The sequence below is a fragment of the Tauraco erythrolophus genome, chromosome 10 (assembly GCF_009769465.1).
Source record: "Tauraco erythrolophus isolate bTauEry1 chromosome 10, bTauEry1.pri, whole genome shotgun sequence".
NCBI lineage: Eukaryota > Metazoa > Chordata > Aves > Musophagiformes > Musophagidae > Tauraco > Tauraco erythrolophus.
Window position 1 is genome coordinate 19,050,355 of NC_141474.1, and position 18,075 is coordinate 19,068,429.

Here is an 18,075-nt window from a genome sequence, read left to right on the forward strand (position 1 = left end):
TGGATCAAAGTGGTGGTATGCTTCCATGAAGCACAACTAAAGAATAACATCTGCAGAGGTCTGCTATCCATTCACACAGATGTCAGTGAAGTATTCCATTTGCAGTCTCTCATCAGAGATTTTTAGAGAAGCCCCTCACTGACTGTGCCACAAATTCCAGTAACAAATACTGCAGCAAGTTTTTCACTTTAAACAGTAGGGCCATATATTGTCATTAGAGAAGGAACACTGTTAAAATATGACCAATTTCAGCTTTGTGGTTTCAGATCAATATAGCAAGTCTTCCAGGAAGGAATAAGACTCCTTGAAAGACTACATTTCATCTTTGCAGATGGGATGAGGGATAGAAAAATAAGAAAAAAAAAAAATAAAATCAATACATGAGAGGTTGTTTTCCAGAATGTTATGAAACGTTATCATCTTACAACCAATTTTACATCTTTTCTGTTACCATAATCATTTGCAGGATGCTCTTCTCCTTAGCTGATTTTATATATCTTAGTGCTGAGTATGTGGTATTCGAGCTGCTCACCAGGAAGAAACCATGCAAGTGTCAAAGCACGTTAAATTCTTGAAATAGGCAGTGAGCTCCCAGGGTTGACAGACTACTGCTTATTTAAGGAATAGAATAATAAGCATAACACGTTTGTCCATATACACATTACATATAGAAGAGTCTTCAATAGCATGACTTTATTACACGGTACCGCACAGAAGTGATACCCTGTCCCTGAAACAGTCATCAGTCTTCTAAACATATGCTCTCTCCTCTGAAACGTTAGTTTAATGAGCTTAATTCCAATTAATCTGAAAAGTAAGTAACTCTATAAAGGTTTTAGTTCAATGCCTACTGAACACAGTTATTTAAATAATTAGCAATCCACATGGACTAATAATTAAAAATATTTCAAGAAATTCTTTAACCTTAACTAAAAGATTCTCTCAGCACTAAGATGGGTGCATGATTCCAAGGGAAGAAATTGTTCTATATTCTGTTTGATGCACAATGGAACAAATGGCACAAATAGTAGAAGACAAGACCCATAAACCTCTATTTTTTAGTAACTTCAGGGCAACACACATCATGAACAGACTGACGCTTAAATCTATATCATAAATGAAGCACTTCAGAAACATGCAAGTGAGCTGTTGAACAAATACCTGGGCAGAAATATGCATAGAGAAGCCAAGTTCATACCTTCAAGAGAGGCTGCAGCAGCCTGAGTAAACATACTGGCTGATTCAAACCTAACTCATGTAGCTTTAAACAGAGTAAGGGAGACTAAGCAGTTCTCTGTCAGGCGACACAAGGATATCAACGCCATTTTCAATCCTAGCAACGTTTCTCAAACTTGTATGAAGATATACAAGTTTATGATGTCACATATATTTAACATACTGTTTAACATCTTTGTCAGCGACATGGACAGTGGGATTGAGTGCACCCTCAGCAAGCTTGCTGACGACACCAAGCTGTGTGGTGTGGTTGACACGCTGGAGGGAAGGGATGCCATCTGGAGAGACCCTGACAGGCTGGAGAGATGGGCCTGTGAGAACCTCATGAAGTTCAACAAGGCCAAGTGCAAGATCCTGCATATGGGTTTGGGGCAATTCCAAGCACAAGTACAAGCTGGGCAGAGAATGGATTGAGAGTAGGTCTGAGGAAAAGGACTTATGGGTGTTGGTTGATAAGACGCTCAACATGAGCCAGCAATGTGTGCTTGCAGCCCAGAAAGCCAACTGTATCCTGGGCTGCATCAAAAGAAGGCCAGCAGGTCAAGGGAGGTGATTCCGCCCCTCTACTCTGCTCTCATGAGACCCCACCTGGAGTACTGCGTTCAGCTCTGGGGCCCCCACCTTAAGAAGGACATGGAGCTGCTGTAGTGAGTCCAGAGGAGGGCCACAAAGATGATCTGAGGGCTGGAGAACCTCTCCTACAAAGACAGGCTGAGAGAGTTGGGGTTGTTCACCCTGGAGAAGAGAAGGCCTAGGGAGACCTTCTAGCAGCCTTCCAGTACGTAAAGAGGGCCTAAAGGAAAGCTGGAGAGGGGACTTTTACAAGGGCATGTAGTGATAAGACAAGGGGCAATGGCTTTAAACTGAAAGAGGGCAGATTTTGATTAGATCTAAGGACGAAATACTTCACTGTGAGGGTGATGAGGCACTGGAACCGGTTGCCCAGAGAAGTTGTGGATGCCCCATCCCTGGAAGTGTTCAAGGCCAGATTGAATGGGACTTTGAGCAACCTGATGTAGTAGAAGGTGTCCCTGCCCATGGCAGGGGGGTTGGAACTAGATGATCTTTAAGGTCCTTCCCAAGCCAAATCATTCTATGATTCTATACCTGCAATATACCTGTGAAGGACATGGGTCAAATAAATAGACTGTATCATTTCTGTATTAGGGTGTTCCCTATGGATATTTTTAAAATCACTTTCCATTTGAAATATGAAGACTTTCTCATTTGTTTTTTCCCTCCTTATATAAACCCATCAGCTATATCCTTCGGACTCCACAGATAGAGAGAGCAGAGGCAGATGCATTACTGAACATTTCCATACTTGATGGCTATTAGTGGCCCACACTGTTAGCACTAACCTTCTCCAATCCCGTCATCTCTTGTACTGCTATGAGTCATCACAAGACCTTACAGCCCCAACCTTCCCCCCCTGCTTCAAGTATGGACTCTTTAAAAGATGTGGGAAAATTACTTTCCCCAACAGACTCTGTTTTATTTTATTGTTACTTCATGTTACAAGGTTTCACTTTATAGTCTGTAAAAGTTGTTCTGTTCAGTCAGTGGTTCACAAACTAACCTGTAAACTGGCAAAAAGCTCAATAAAAAAAATGTTCTTCATTCTAACATCATAGCCAAGGCTTGCAGAGCACAAAAGGGAAAATTTCCACAAAACACGCAAACAAAGCAAGCCACATGCACTTTGTCAATCCAGCAGTTGCTGGACCACTCAAAGCAAGATATCTTAAATTTTCACTACAAAATTGTCACTTAAAAATGCCACTCCAGTGGTTGGTATTAGTAAATGTTCTTGGATGTTCATTTTAAAAAACCCAACACCACCCACTCCATCCCCCCACCAAAAAGAAAAGAAAACAACAACCCAAACATCAAACCCAATAGCCACTTCTATGTCAAAGTTTAGCTCTTTAGTAACCAACCATGAAAGATAGTGTCACTACATAATTTTATTTCAACTGTTGTAAAATAAAAAATACTAGTCACAATACTGCCACCAGAATTGCTAATACGTGATTCTACTACACAAAATTCCCAAGTACATGTTACATTGAAATTTTCTAGTCAAAGCAATCCCTTTATAAAAAAACAACCAACCAAACAAAAAAAACCTAAAACATCCAAAGCACTCTAAATTCACCTTAAACAAGCCTGCAGCTAAAACAACCAAACAAAAAACCCCTAAGTCCAAATTTAGAAGCTAAGCGTCTAGTTAGCGTTTTATCTACTACCCTGCACAAAATGGTGTCTGGTTCCAGTTTGGAAACACAGCTACTTCATTTAATAAGCATTCTGTGATGCCTACTGGAGGTTACAGTCACAGAATGAGTAATAAGTATGGAAGTGCAATTTAGGAAGTTTGCTTTAGAGCAGACTATCTTTTATTCAGAAAAAAGGAATCAAAGCATAGCTAAGTTTACATTTATAAATCAGTACTGATGTCAAGGCAGCAGAATACAATAAAAAATAGAGTACAATAAAACTAAAACGTGTAATTATTGCAGTAAGTTCAGTCATAGTTTGGAAAAGTGCTGTTACTTGTTTTCCAAAGAAATTGCTAGAGAAAAAAACAGTCTCCATTATCCAAGAATACTTTTGGCAACTAATTCATATGCTCTTCGACATACGCTAACAGTTCTTGAACGATACAAGAAAAAAACCTTTGCATTTGGCAATAATTTAAGTGCCATACTTTCCAAGGAATGTTGGGATATTTTTAGCTAATTTTGACCTTCCATTTAGATCAAACAGGAAGCAGTGATAAACTTCAGAAAATAATTATACTCAAATCATTAAGTTCTTGCTGTTACAAACTGCCTAAAACAAGGATTCTCTGCTCTGAAACCAAACCAAACACTCAAAACCCGTATGAAGGTCTCCCTGGGACAAGAGGAGGACACGTACACAACCCATTAGCGTACACTACATTCTCATATTCCAACTTCTACAGCATGCAGTTGCTTAAAATCTTGTCACCACAAAATGCCGTATATTAAATACTGCAGGAAAATTTTGAAGAGTAGTACTAAAATTACACAAGACAACAAGTTTAGTCAAGTTTGAAATTGATGCATTTATGATCCTTAAATATCACAGGTTTTTTAGCTCCTCAAATTCCTTGTAACAAAGGTTTTGAACAAATGATAAAGAACAATCCCTTTTTATGGTTTTATGTCTATACTTGGTTAACCCTTATCAGTTGGTAAAGCTTTAAACCACCTGGTAGTTCTGCTTGATATGTATTTGTGAGGTCTAGATATTTTTCTCTAGAGAAGTCAAATATTTTTGCCAATTTAGGTTACTGTTTAATTGTGGAATCTGATACAGCAAAAGTTGAAGGATTAACAAAATTTGCACAGAGTTTGCAGAAATGCAATTCCATCAAGGGTAGAAAACTCTTTCAAATCACTTTCTGAATATCTGAGAGGCTTTTCATATAGGCTTATCTTGCTTACTAGTGATCTCTAGAGTACCATCTCATGTTTACATTTACATGCACATACTTATTACACATTAAGTAAAGTAAAAAGAGAGGTAGGAAAAATCACTGTATTTCATGTTCCTGCTGCTATATGAATACTTGATAGATTTTGTTGCTTAAGTGTCACGTTGTCAGACATTTAGTTGTTTTTTTTTTATACTTAAAAAGCACATGATTTAAAACAATATAGAAATAAAAATAGCACTTAAGACAGCATAACAATGAGAGGAAGCAAGTCTAAAAAAACCTTTACCCTATTTTCCAACATCCATTCTTGAAAACTAGTATTTCCATCTCAGTTAAAATTTAAAACGTTTTCTCATCATCTCTAGCAAAACAAATATTTTGCATGTAAATTTTATAGCACCAGTTTAAGAAATATAAGTTTATTGCATCCCTTTATTTATCACAAAACAGTATATGCTTTTAACTGCAACCTTGACACAAGCTTCCAGTCAAAGAGTGCACATATTTAGAACTTACACATAATCACCATTACTGCTCCTGGAAAAAAATGGTCATTCAGTTTAAGGGCTTTTTTCTATGGCTTAGAATAAGAAATAAATAAAAAAAAAGAAAAAAACCCTCTTTCAATATCTTCATTCCTCCTTCACATGTATGTCTTTTTTTTCTTTAAACTTGACATGTGAATAATTTATCATCTCTTTCTCTTTTCTCATATTAAGATGCCTTGCCATCTGTACTAGGCAATCACACATAAGTAGGCACATAAAAATCAGAAACAACGCTTTGGGTTGCTCCAGTGACCACAAATGTTTAGAAGAATGTTCCCACAAACATATTAGCAAGACCATGTTTTTCAGAGTATGGTTTGGAAAGCACAGACAGGAAAACCAGAAGAGGATACACATAAATGTTTTACTATTTGATTTATCATTTCTTTCTGCTAAACCACCACCTCAGTTTTACGTTGTTTTTTTCACATTAGAAAAGAGAGGAGGGTTTAATAGTATTGTGAAGGGTAAATAACAAATCAGAAGCAAGTACATTTTCAGACTGTTAAGCTAGCCTTGAAAAGAAGCGTATGCCCCAATACTCTCTGTGTTTTTGTTGGGATCACACTGACTGGATAGCTCAGAGATGCAAAAGTCGCACTGATCCTCACATACACATCCTTTCTACTCCTCATTTCCCCTCTTCAGCAGTTCATCTTTAATATTCTCCACTAAGCTTGACCAAGCGCTTACAAGATAAAATTGCCTTAAGGCCAAACGCATTTAACATGCCTCATGAATAACTAAGAAGCCCAACAAATATCCTCTACCAAATTTTTCTGGGTTGAATGAAGGGATGGCTGTCCTTTCCTGTCCAGAAGCAAACATATGCCATCTCTGCAGCTCAAGGCCCAAAGCACTAAACTACACTGAAATCAAGAGTGCTTTAACTTCATGTCCCATGCTCTGATCTCTGCTGGTGGAGGAGCTGGGCACATCTGGTTCCCACCCTGGCTAGCAATGGGGTGACACTCTCCAACAAAAGCGCTGCTGGGGCAAAAACATTTTATGTGCCCACTGCTAACTTTGACAGCTCATCTGTCAGGTCTTGTGACTTCTCAAGCCCTCTTATGCACCTCCATGACTGACAGCAATTTTACTTCCTTAAGCACTCCAAAATCCCTTCTCAAAATTCAAACCTGGAATAAAAGTTGCTCCACCTGAATCCCGTTAAAAAGTTTTTACATAACCCTAACTGCTTTGGCCATTGAATAGTTTCAAAGATAAAATTCAAGTCTGTATCAGACATGAAAGGTTAGAACGCTGCTATGTTTAAATGTAAGCTTAGACAGGTATTTCTGGTCATTCAGCCTTTGCCTTTGGCTCAGAAAGCATGTTTGTGGGGCAGTTGAAAGATTAGAATGGATACTACTAGCCTACTAGACAGTAAGGTGTTCTGGTACTTCTCATAGCAGAAAACACCTAGACTACTGCATACATACTAAACAAGCAGACTATAAACCATAATTTAGAAGTATAAATCAAGCAGTGTGCCAGAAATGTTCTAGGTTGTTTTTTATAGCTTGATCAAATAAAAACATGAAGTGTGCTCCTGTCGAAGACAAGTTTAAGATTTAAACTTAAATAAAGTCTTGCTAAAAGTTAAACTAAATTTAAATTTAAAACTTGCTAAATCTTAAACTAGGTCTTGCTAAAAGTTTGGACTTCAAACCAACCGAACTAATAATTTAGAGAGCAAAGGGAGGGAAGCCCAGAAGTATTTAAAAAATAAAATTTGTTGCATTAAAAGTAGGAAAGCAATAAACATATAAAACACTCTGATTCCTACTAAATGATCATACTCCAAAAAGTCATTTTATAGACAGGAACATTCTCCAAAAATCAACCATACATCTACTCTTGAAATGCTATCTTTGTAAGTGAAATGGAGTTCAAAAATATACTGAGTCAAATCCTACTTTATATACTTTGAAGTTATCAAACTGGACAGCAAGATCTAATTGCTTCATCATAAGACAGCTAACTATTTATTAGCTACTTATCTTTAAAAGCTTGCCTTGTTGGTAGCATCACCAAAGTTAATACAAAATAGTTAATTTGTCTAAAAAGCTATTAAAACATACTAAATTATTCTCAGATAAGCAGTAGGGCTTTGTAAGATTCTTTTGTTTGGCTTTAAAATATAAAAAATAAGAAGGGCAAACTGTAAGACATTCAATATTCCCAAAGGCGCTAACTTGATTAAGAGAAAGCATTTTAGCTCTATGGTCATCTCAGCACAGTTCTAGGATAATGTATAAAGAATAGTATGCAATTATAGACATCTTGCCAGGAAAATATCTTTTCTCACTTTTAAGAGCACACACTGCTGAAGGTTTACTGACAAATGAGATGCTGAAAAATCTTGGCTCCAAAGTGGTCAGTAGGAAGGAGTGCAGCTGAAATAGGATTCTACCTATGAAACACTTCATTCAACACCAGGATACAAAAAAATCTGACGTTATGGCTTTATTTCCAAAACCAAGGATCCTCATACGAGGTATTTTGTGTACCGGGTACAAAACTACATCTGCAGAAAGTGATCATCCGCTTGTGCTCAGGAGTGTTTTTTGGTCAATAGACAAGGTGTAGTATTTTTGTCCTTCACCATAGAAATAAAACCCTGTGAGATAACTACTTTTACCACAGACAGTGGAAGGACATGGCTGGACTCAGCTTTTGTTAAAATTAATCCCCATTTTTTGAAGGAATCAAAAATCTGAAATTAGATCTTCCAAATGTTATTTCTCCTCAATTTACATATGTCATTAAAATCATAGAATCATAGAATGGTTAGGGCTGGAAGGGACCTTCAAAGGTCATCTAGTCCAACCCCCCTGCAAGGAACAGGGATATCTCCAACTAGATCAGGTTGCTCAGGGCCTCGTCCAACCTGGCCTTGAACGTCTCCAGGGATGGAGCATCCACCACCTCTCTGGGCAACCTGTTCCAGTGTTCTACAACTCTTGTGGTAAAAAATTTTTTCCTAATATCCAACCTGAATCTACCTCCCTCTATTTTAAAACCATTACCCCTTGTCCTATCACAACTGGCCCTCCTGAACAGCCTCTCCCCATCTTTCTTGTAGGCCCCCTTGAGGTACTGGAAGACCGCTATAAGGTCACCCCGGAGCCTCCTCTTCTCCAGGCTGAACAGCCCCAACTCTTTCAGCCTGTCCTCATAGGAAAGGTGCTCCAGCCCTCTTATCATCTTCGTGGCCCTCCTCTGGACCCTCTCCAACTGGTCCATGTCCTTCTTATGTTGGGGGCTCCAGAACTGGACGCAGTACTCCAGGTGAGGTCTCGCGAGGGCAGAGTAGAGGGGGAGAATCACCTCTCTCGACCTGCTGGCCACGCTCCTCTTGATGCAGCCCAGGATGCGGTTGGCCTTCTGGGCCGCAAGAGCACATTGCTGGCTCATATTGAGCTTCTAATCCACCAGTACTCCCAAGTCCTTCTCCTCAGGGCTGCTCTCGATCCATTCACCACCCAGTCTGTATTTGTGCCTGGGATTGCCACGACCCAGATGTAGGACCTTGCATTTGGCCTGGTTGAACATCATGAGGTTGACACGGGCCCACCTCTCCAGCCTGTCGAGGTCCCTCTGGATGGCATCTCTCCCTTTCAGCGTGTCGATGTTAAAGGAGTCAAAATCTTAGACTGCTTTGTTTTGTTCTGCAGCCGATTTTTGGTCTATTTAATGTGTCAGAATTAAGATCGTATCATTTTCACATCCTACTTTTTTACTTCATTTCCTTTTACTCTAAATTTGTAAATCTTTCTCAGAATTGCAGAAATCCTTTGCTCAGAATGAATAATCAAACCCAACTCCAATATAATACAATCAATTGCTGATTAATATTTTGTATATTAAAACCCATTTCAAATGCCATATTTTGCAAGAAGAGACTTCTACTACTGCAAAATCTCCTTCAAAGTCTCCCTCACAGTCAATGTAAAGAAATATAAACATTTCAAAGAAAATACAGATCTGCTATTTACGCAATCTTTCTGAATATGTTCAACAACAATATATCTGGAAAAGAAGATACTATAAATATTGAAAATGGAAAGATATGAAAAAAAAAGATTCAGGAGGAAAACAAAAAAAAAAAGAAAAAATTAGCCTCTCCACTTTGCAGAAAGTGAGAGGAACAAGCATAATCTCCATTCAATTGCTCTCACACCTCCAAGTTCCTTCATGTTCTCAACAGCCTATTTGCACCTTTTCTAAAGTGAAATGAAATGTTACTGCCTTTCAATCTGTTGTCCGAGAGAGATCAGTCCTATACGACAACATTGGAAAATATAGACAATGTGGGTGAGGAATATATACATACACAATGTTTACATTTATTATAATTACATACATTATAAACTTATACATTCCTTACTCTCCCTTGTCCATGTATATTTTTCTATATATATTTTTTTTTAAGAAGAATTAAATAAGATATTCTGAGAGAAAAAACACTACAGAAGTAAATGGGGAAGATATACATTTTAATTTAAGGAACCTAAGATCCCATCCCCGCACTCTTTACAGTTTTGCAGCAATTATGCACAAGGTTTGCATAAACACTTCAAAATCATCAAAAGCTGTTTTATCAAAACAGCACTTAAGTTTTACGTATGTTTCAACACAAATTAGTATTCAGAATTAAACAGCAAGTTGATAAAAATAAACAAGATGATGTTGGTTGTCATTTTAAACTCTAACCAGGTATATATGTAGAGAGAATGGACGTAAAGGAAGGCAGATAAAGACTGGGACAAACTGACAGATAGCTTCTTTCCAAATACTTTTTGTAATTTAATTATCTTATTAATTCTCTCACTGCCCTAGACTCGTTGCTACTCATGATGAATTTTATCACTACCAGAAAGCTTGAATAATAATTATTATAGCGGTGATGTTATTGGAATCATGATGACACAAGGATATTGCAAAGTAAGGACAAACATAATACACTGAATACTAGAGACAATAAAAAGACACACATGTATTTGGGCTTCCTGCAGACACATCGGCAAACAATACCTCTATGGTAAAAATATACTCTTAATTTATAGTCATAAAAAGCTAAACTACAGCAATGAATTCTATACTTGGGAACATACAGACACTCGATATGAAGTCAGACCCTGAGACTCAAGGGCACATACTGCACTCACTGATGTGCTGATAGCGTATTCCTGACAGAAACATACACATACGTGCGACACGAATGCTTCTACAAGTCTTGAGAATTTATACCATTAGTGAAGTGCATGGGCACATCAACTACAATCAGCACTAGCACTACTTTTAATACAGGCAATTACTGATGGGAATGCCAAATGGAGTGATTTCATTTCTCCAAAACTCAAAAGGTCAAGTGGAGAGGAGTCAGAGGATGAACAAAGAACCAACTGACCCAGTTCCAGGAAGGAGAGAGGTTGGCTTTTCTCTCCTAAGCGACCGAAGACTTCCCTGAATGCTGCCTTTCTCAAGATGCTGGGCTTTGAACACAACTACTTCACAGAGCCACAAGTTTTTAGGGGAGTGTGTAAATCCAACAGAAGCAATGGGCTTGAGCATGACACAAAGCTAAGGGTTTGAATGAGATACTGCCTGTCCCCCATCTAGATAGCAAGTGGGACAGATTGCAGTTAAGAGTCTGTACGTATTTATGAAAGGCTGCAGCCAGCTGGCCAAATTTCAGATGCCTCTCTCAACACTGAACTCCTTTCACTCAGTCATTTATCTTTTATTTCTGGTTGAAAAAATAATGCAAATACATGTCACACTTCAGCTATTTCTCTACAGCATGGCACTTACATTACCCTTGCTAGGCTAGTATTTCAGATATATAAACAGATAAATAGCACCACACTTCAAGCAAAGTACTTACCACTATTTTAATACTGCTATGAGAACATTTAAATATACACAATTACACAAAAAGGCTGTCTTTTGACCCAATTAAGTGAGAATATGTGGAGGATTCCATATGCGAAAGTCACCCATTTCCTAAAGAGGATCAAGAATTTGAGGGAAGACAGTCATTACTCAAAGACAAGACAAGTCTGGCCAGAATGACTTCTGGCCAGAAGTCCAACAGTGACTCATGGTTGCCAGTCAGCAGATATGGAAATGACTTGTTCATGAACTGTTCAAACATCCCTAACTTCAACAGCCAGGGGCAATACAAAGCTGTGCAAAAAAAGAATCCAGCTACAAATATGTCAATTTTCCAAAATAAGGAAAAAAAAAATTCCTAAGGTTTAGTTCACTTCAGATGTACACGATAAACTGGAAAGTAATGCTTTAACCTGTTATGCTAACTCCGAAGTTCAAGTAGTTCGGCAAGGGCTGGTTTGGGCCGGTTTTGGGGTTTTTTTTAAATATATATAAATTTTAGATGTGTTTATATACATACGTACACATATACAAAATGCATGACCAGTCAATTTTAATTTAGTGGGGTATTCGAGGGTCCCTGGTTTTGTTAGGGTTTTTCTGTGGTTTAAACCAGTTCCTTTGATAATAATCTTCAGTCAGAACTAAAAAAAAAAATACATAGTAACTTTCAATCACTCAATTTCATTCAATTTCTAAGGCACATTGCAGATACAAAAATTTTAGTTACTTTCTCTATGATCAGAAGTAGAAAACGGACAAGAAAAACAAAAGGATCATTGGCATGGCATTATGCCATAATGTCATTATTTTTGTTGCTTTATCACAGAGTAAATAAAGGCATTAAAAATAGCTTCTTCTAATTTCCAGTAATGCTCTTCTTTTATAGTGTCAAGCACATTACTGAATCTTGCTAGGTATTTCATTATTAAAATAACTTAATCTCCCTTCCTTCTCCATGGAAAAACAATGACATGGAAAAACAGGACCTAGAACTCTTAAAGACTTTCTCGTGAGTTTTTCAGCCTCAAATTAATTCCCTACCTCATAGCTACCATTACCAAATCTGTGATAATTCACAGAGACGATGATGATGGCACTTGCATTTCTTTGGCTGTCCAACAAGCTGTTTCTATCCTAAACAGCTGATTGTAATCGTGGCTCTTTTCCAGGATTTCCCTGGAGAATAGTATCGTAAGTCTTCGTGCTCTTCAAGTTGAATTTGTGTGTTAAAAAGTTAACACGTAGATATGACTGGCGCAAATCTGAACTCTTCCAACAGAGAATCGAGAAAGATGCAGTGCCTTACCTGGTGACTAACTCATCCACTGCAGTCCGTGGCTGGAAGGACTGGAGGTGTATGCTTCATCTGATTTCTCAAGTCCGTTTCATTTCTCAGAACAGCCCTCAAAATGTCTCTAACAAAAATATCCCCTCGCCAGATAACTCTCCAGAGCAGCACCGACTATTAGTAGCAAAGCCGCAGCTCTCACCACATCACTAATTCCCAAACCTATTTCACTAAAAGCCTCCAAAGTAGGTACAACAATATTAAAGTTTCTCATGTGCAACCTTCCAGAAGAGGAAAGAAATTTTAAAAAGTTGTGCCTCTTATTTCCACTGTTAGAAACAGATGTTGGAGTGACAGCAAAAAGGGGTGAGATTAACCCTCACATTCCATTAGCAAGTCTGAACCGTCTTGGTACGTGCTTAGGAAAGTGCACAGTTCTATATTAGTCAAAATTCAGACATTATCGATTTCATAGAAAATGCAACGGCAGCAGTTGCAACACTTATTCCCAAAAGAGTTACAAATAAATATAAAAATCACAAACAATAACATAACAAATAAATAAAATCACAAACAATAACATAATAACAAAATTCATACAATTGGTCTATCACACTTTTCAACAGGAAGTACAAGCCTAGTATGGAAGCAGTTTAAAATTTCTTCTGAAAGTGTCTGGAATGACCAGGGCAAGGTAAGGGGGAACTAAATGAAAAAGTATAATAGAACCAGCAAGGTAAAGTGGAAGAATGTTTCACTGGCGGGAGATATACTGAGGAAGCAGCATTAAAACTCTCATTTCAGGAAACCCACTACATAAGAAAACAGCTTCTGAAAGAATGCCTCGGGCTACTCAGTGGAAAATAATAACCATTAGGCAACAGAGCTGTATTTAAAAGAAATACTAGTAAATTATTTGCATAGCTGTATGCAGCCAGAACTGCCAACGATCACAAACTACTCTCTATAAATGAAGTTCAAGTATAAATAATATGCTAAGGAACTATGCATGCTATATTATGAGGGACAATTTAAGTTTTCTGAAGGATTTTCTAAACACATGCAACTGGCAGGCCTACTTACAGGAGATATTTTTTTTTTTCCCAAATGAAAGAAACACAAGATGCCTATTATTTCAATATTCCAAAAAAAGTAGAAACTCTTCTATTTCTAGGAAGCATAACATTTAATCATTGAGAAGGTAAATGATTTAACTTCAAAGTAACAGTGCTTTGTTAGATACTTGCACACTGCTTAGAAGGAAACTACCGCAGCAAGGGCCACAGGCACTAGGAAATCACCTTAAAAAAAATAATAAATCTGGCAATCAATCACCAATTAGATTTTCTTCCCTGGTCTTAGGAAAAGTGCCTTAGCCTTTCAAATTTTTCATGTATTTTCAAACAAACAAACAAACAAAAAAGTAAAATAGTAAGAATTTCTTTCAAATGACAGGATTCAAGATGTTAAACCAACAGATACAAGCCGCAAGTATTCTTCTTAACAGAAGAAATACTCCCACAGTACAGTTTAACCAGTGTCTCAACATGATGTTAAACAATAATCTGAAACAGTAATAAAGTTGTCCAATCCTTGCTGTCCCTGTTATGGTACATTATGCTACTCAGGGACTATTTTAAAAATCCAGTATGTAAGTATCACTAAACAGCTAGAAAGTAGCAGTATTACTTCACTTCAACCCCACCAATCCCTCCCCATCTGCTCTCCTCACCTTCTCTGATCAATCCTACAGACTCTTCCTTGAACAAGGAAGGCATTGTCTTCTCCTACCCCTTTGTCCAACCTTGAAGTGCCTCTAGTACTTGCTACTATAGAACAAAACTAATTTAACAGAAGAACAAGAACACAAACAAGCTTCCCTCTTCTCTTCCTTCTCCCTACCAATGCATTACAAAATTTGGGGGAGGGAAGAGCAGAGATGGATGGATTACTTCCAGCTGGATCAGTTTTTTGATCCGACTCACCATGAACACTAATGGCCATGAAGGAGATGGCGTGGTACACATTTAATGCTACATCAGTTTAAACCAGAGGCAGAGCTGCACCCACCAGGCTTCCAAAAACCAAAGGGGATGGTCAGACATTATTTCTGTTCCAGGAAAGACAGTGCAAACCTCAACATTTGCCTTTCACTTGCAATATTCTCTACTAGCACTGTGCATTCCTATAGCTAATGAGCAAGTACTTACACCAAGCTTAAATAAAAACATTAAAGTTCTCACTGGCAACTAGGGACAGATTAGTCTGGAGAGAATGCCAATTTAGCTGCCCTTACATGTAAACTTGAAAAGAATATGAAAGATTAAGAGCTGTATGTACAAATCTCACCAAAAAAGTTCTTGAAACTGGTTGTGATCTCACCACTACAAACTATTTGTAAAGAGCTTAAGAAGTTATAATTTATATTTTTATTTTCTTTATTTTTTAATTAGAGAATTATCTTTAATATGATGAAGAAAACCACAGGTTTACAAATACCTTTTTAAATGACATTAGACTGATAATCTCATCACAGAGAAAAAAAGCAACATCAGCATTTGTGATGGTCAATTGCTTCTATTTCCTGTACTTCTCAACTTGAAAAAGAAAAGTTTGCCAGGATGACAGAGTTTTACCTATATAAAAACTTACAGGAAGACAGAAGTTCCCATTGTTTTTTCACCAGAATGTTTGAATATTTTTAGAACTGCTGGTAAGACTGGAGAAATATTTATTTGCTACAAAATCTGAAGTCATTCAGTTTTCCTAGTCATAGCCTAATTCTTACAACTAGTTTCTGATATGACAGTTTATCATGTGATATATCAACGCAAACACACAGCATAGTTCAAAACCCAGCACCCAAACTATATGCAGTATGACTTCTAACATAAAGCACCCAGTGAAACACAACTGAAAGACCAAAAGGACTACTTTGACACTATCATCAAATCATAGTATCATTGCCTCTTCACATGCACACTCCTCATTCTTTTGGGGGGCAGGGAGAAAGATTGGAATTCAACTGCATTACGCCAACTAATTACTTTGATTCAGAGAAAAACATTTTCCATATTACAGCTCAGTAGAAATATTACCAACCATGATGGTAAAAATTTTTCTGTAATGAAATCTTAACATTTGCTAGTCATAAAATACATACCAAACACGTAAAAAGGGAAACGTTCAAGACAGCTAGAGCCTTTTTAACAAAGCATACTCTTATGTTATACAACAGAACCTGAGTTCAAAGGTGTTGCAGAAAACCCTTTTTCCCCTCCTTACACACTAGTGATTTTGAAGAATCACTAGTAAGCTGCTCCCAGAACAAACCCTTCCATCATACTTTTAATAAACTTTACTACTATCAGTTTCCCTTCTCCTTAAGAAATGAAATCAGCAGAACATAGTAACCGGATTCTTCTCCCAAAGCAGTATAAGCTGTGTATTTTAATCCTCTAAATATGTAACATAATCATGCCCATTGTATACACATTAAGGAGGAAGAGGAAGTTTTACCAACAAAATTCTTTATTCTCACATGCATTATATTAATCTTTTTGTGCCAGGAGGTAGATTTCCCTAAAGTATCATACACTGTAAGCAACAGAGGCACTGAAGCCATGAGTATCAAACAGTTTAAAACACATGGATACAAAATTTCACTGAACCTCGAGCATTATGTTAACACCTGCTTGAACTATCTTCCAATTTAATTCCTTTTCTTCTTCAAATTTTTGTTTACAGTTACTGAAACTCTGCAACAATTATGCTTCAATTGTAATTGGTACGAAGTTGAAAAATATGCAGAGTAAGACGATCCTGTAATAATAAGCCAGCCACTACCATTTCCAGGATACTAATCTTTAATATCCAATTCAAAGAGAGCAAAGTGGAAAAGAAACGCTGAGAAGTAAAATCCCAATGGCATTCTTACAGCTTAACATTAAGTTATGCTGACTCTGGCCCTGTTAGAAGCTCACTGTTAAACTTCCCATGTCACTCAAAGTCCACTTCTAGTTTAACACCAGTAGGAACATGACGTGCACTTTTCTTCCTACAAACTCGAAGTGTTTGTAGTCTAAATATTTTACAATAGTCAAATAATACGAGAAAACAAATCAACAATGTTTGTGAACCAGTCCCTGTACTTGCATACACCAGAAGCCCCAGTACTCTGTTTTTACAGCTCCTAGGCTCCACAAACTACATTCAGAATGGTATTTTCTCACATCTCTTAGACCCTTAATTGAGTAACGTAAAATCTATACAAGTGCTGCAGCCTTACATACAACAGACAAAGTAGTAAGATGTTACCTACCAGGCAAATATTACTCTAAAAAGGTCTCCTCAGGGCAAGAAAAGCAAAAGAAATCTTACACAAGAGTTTTCAAGTTCATCATTATTCTGCTTAACTACAGCTCAGTGACGGTCTAGGAGATCACTAAGTCTGCTCAGTAAACTCCAGAAAATAGTATCTTACATTCAATGAGAGTAAAACACATTACCCATTTGTCATTAAGAACGATATCTTTAGGCTTTTCTTTTTTTTTTACACTATGCTTTCCTTTACAATGCCAAGCCTCGGTAAAACGTCTGAAGCAGAAATTACATGTGAAGAAGATGGTAATTAGTTGCAGCAGCAGGCAGCAGAACTAGACTCACTTTCGGCACCACTACCGCTGCTCTTCTCCCTTCCCGGTGCCCGTCAGAAGGCACACGCAGGCCAGCGGCTGCTCCTAATAGCTTCCAACACCGCTGCTCTTGTAAGGAAACGCATGCAGACACAGTACGGAAATATTTACCTTTCCAACACTGATCCCTCCTCGGTCTCATGACCGCGCAGAACACACAGACACAAACGGACTCAAAGGCCAAGGCTGCTGCCTCCGCTGTTGACAGCCCCTTCCGCAGAGCCCCCAGACCGTATCGATCAGGTCCTTTACCGTGTCGGGCATGTAAACGCACGGAGCCGTACGGGAAGAGCAGCCCCCAGTGCGTGTCCCCCCCCAGCCCGGCCCGGCGGCACACCGAGGCGGGGCGAGCCCGGCTGCCGGCCCTCCGCGCTCCCGCCGCCGCTCCGGCTGCCCGCACTACCGTCTCGCCCGCCGCCCCGCGCCCTGCCGCGGCCCGCCGCCCACCCGGTCCCGGTCCCGGCACGGCCCGTTCCGCCCCAGGCCCGGCCCTCACCCAGCTTGCCGCGGGACTCCTCCAGCTTCTGGATCTGGTTCTCCAGGAAGAGCACGGCCACCCCGAAGACGAGCACCGCCAGCAGCTGCAACTTGGGCGGCAGCATAATCCTGAGCAGCCCCATGAGCAGCAGCAGCAGCGCCGCCCGCCCGGGATCACGACATAACGCGGGGCCCGGCCGCGGAGGCCGGCGGGAGCCGCTGCCGCCGCCGCCGCGGGGACGGCGCGAGCGAGGGGAGCCGGAGGGACGCGGCTGGGGCGCGCGGCAGGGCCCGCCGCCGCTCTCACATCGCCCCGCCGACCGCCCGGCCCCCACCGCCCCCCGCCGACCACCGCGCGGCAGCCACCAGCGCGCCCCTCCCCCGGCTGCGTGCGCTGCTCAGCAACCGAGTGCCCAACCGCGCACCCGTCCCCCGCCGTCGCCACCGCTTCCCGGCGGCGGG

General features: G+C 39.4%; 1 protein-coding gene across 3 annotated transcripts in view; it reads right to left on the reverse strand.

The window, feature by feature from the left end:
• HS2ST1 (heparan sulfate 2-O-sulfotransferase 1) overlaps positions 1 to 17,756 on the reverse strand; it is a 151,801-nt gene extending 134,045 nt beyond the window's left edge. For 2 of the 3 annotated variants that reach the window (XR_015222367.1, XM_086617523.1), the window contains exon 1: positions 17,633 to 17,753. Coding sequence is in view for 2 of the 3 variants with exons in the window: in XM_086617523.1 (XP_086473649.1) it covers positions 17,633 to 17,738 (106 nt within the window). In the remaining variant the exon portion in view is untranslated. Of the gene's footprint in view, positions 1 to 17,632 lie in introns of all 3 variants that reach the window. The other variant, XM_086617524.1, reaches the window with a different exon arrangement.
• Between the last annotated feature and the right edge of the window lie 319 nt (positions 17,757 to 18,075).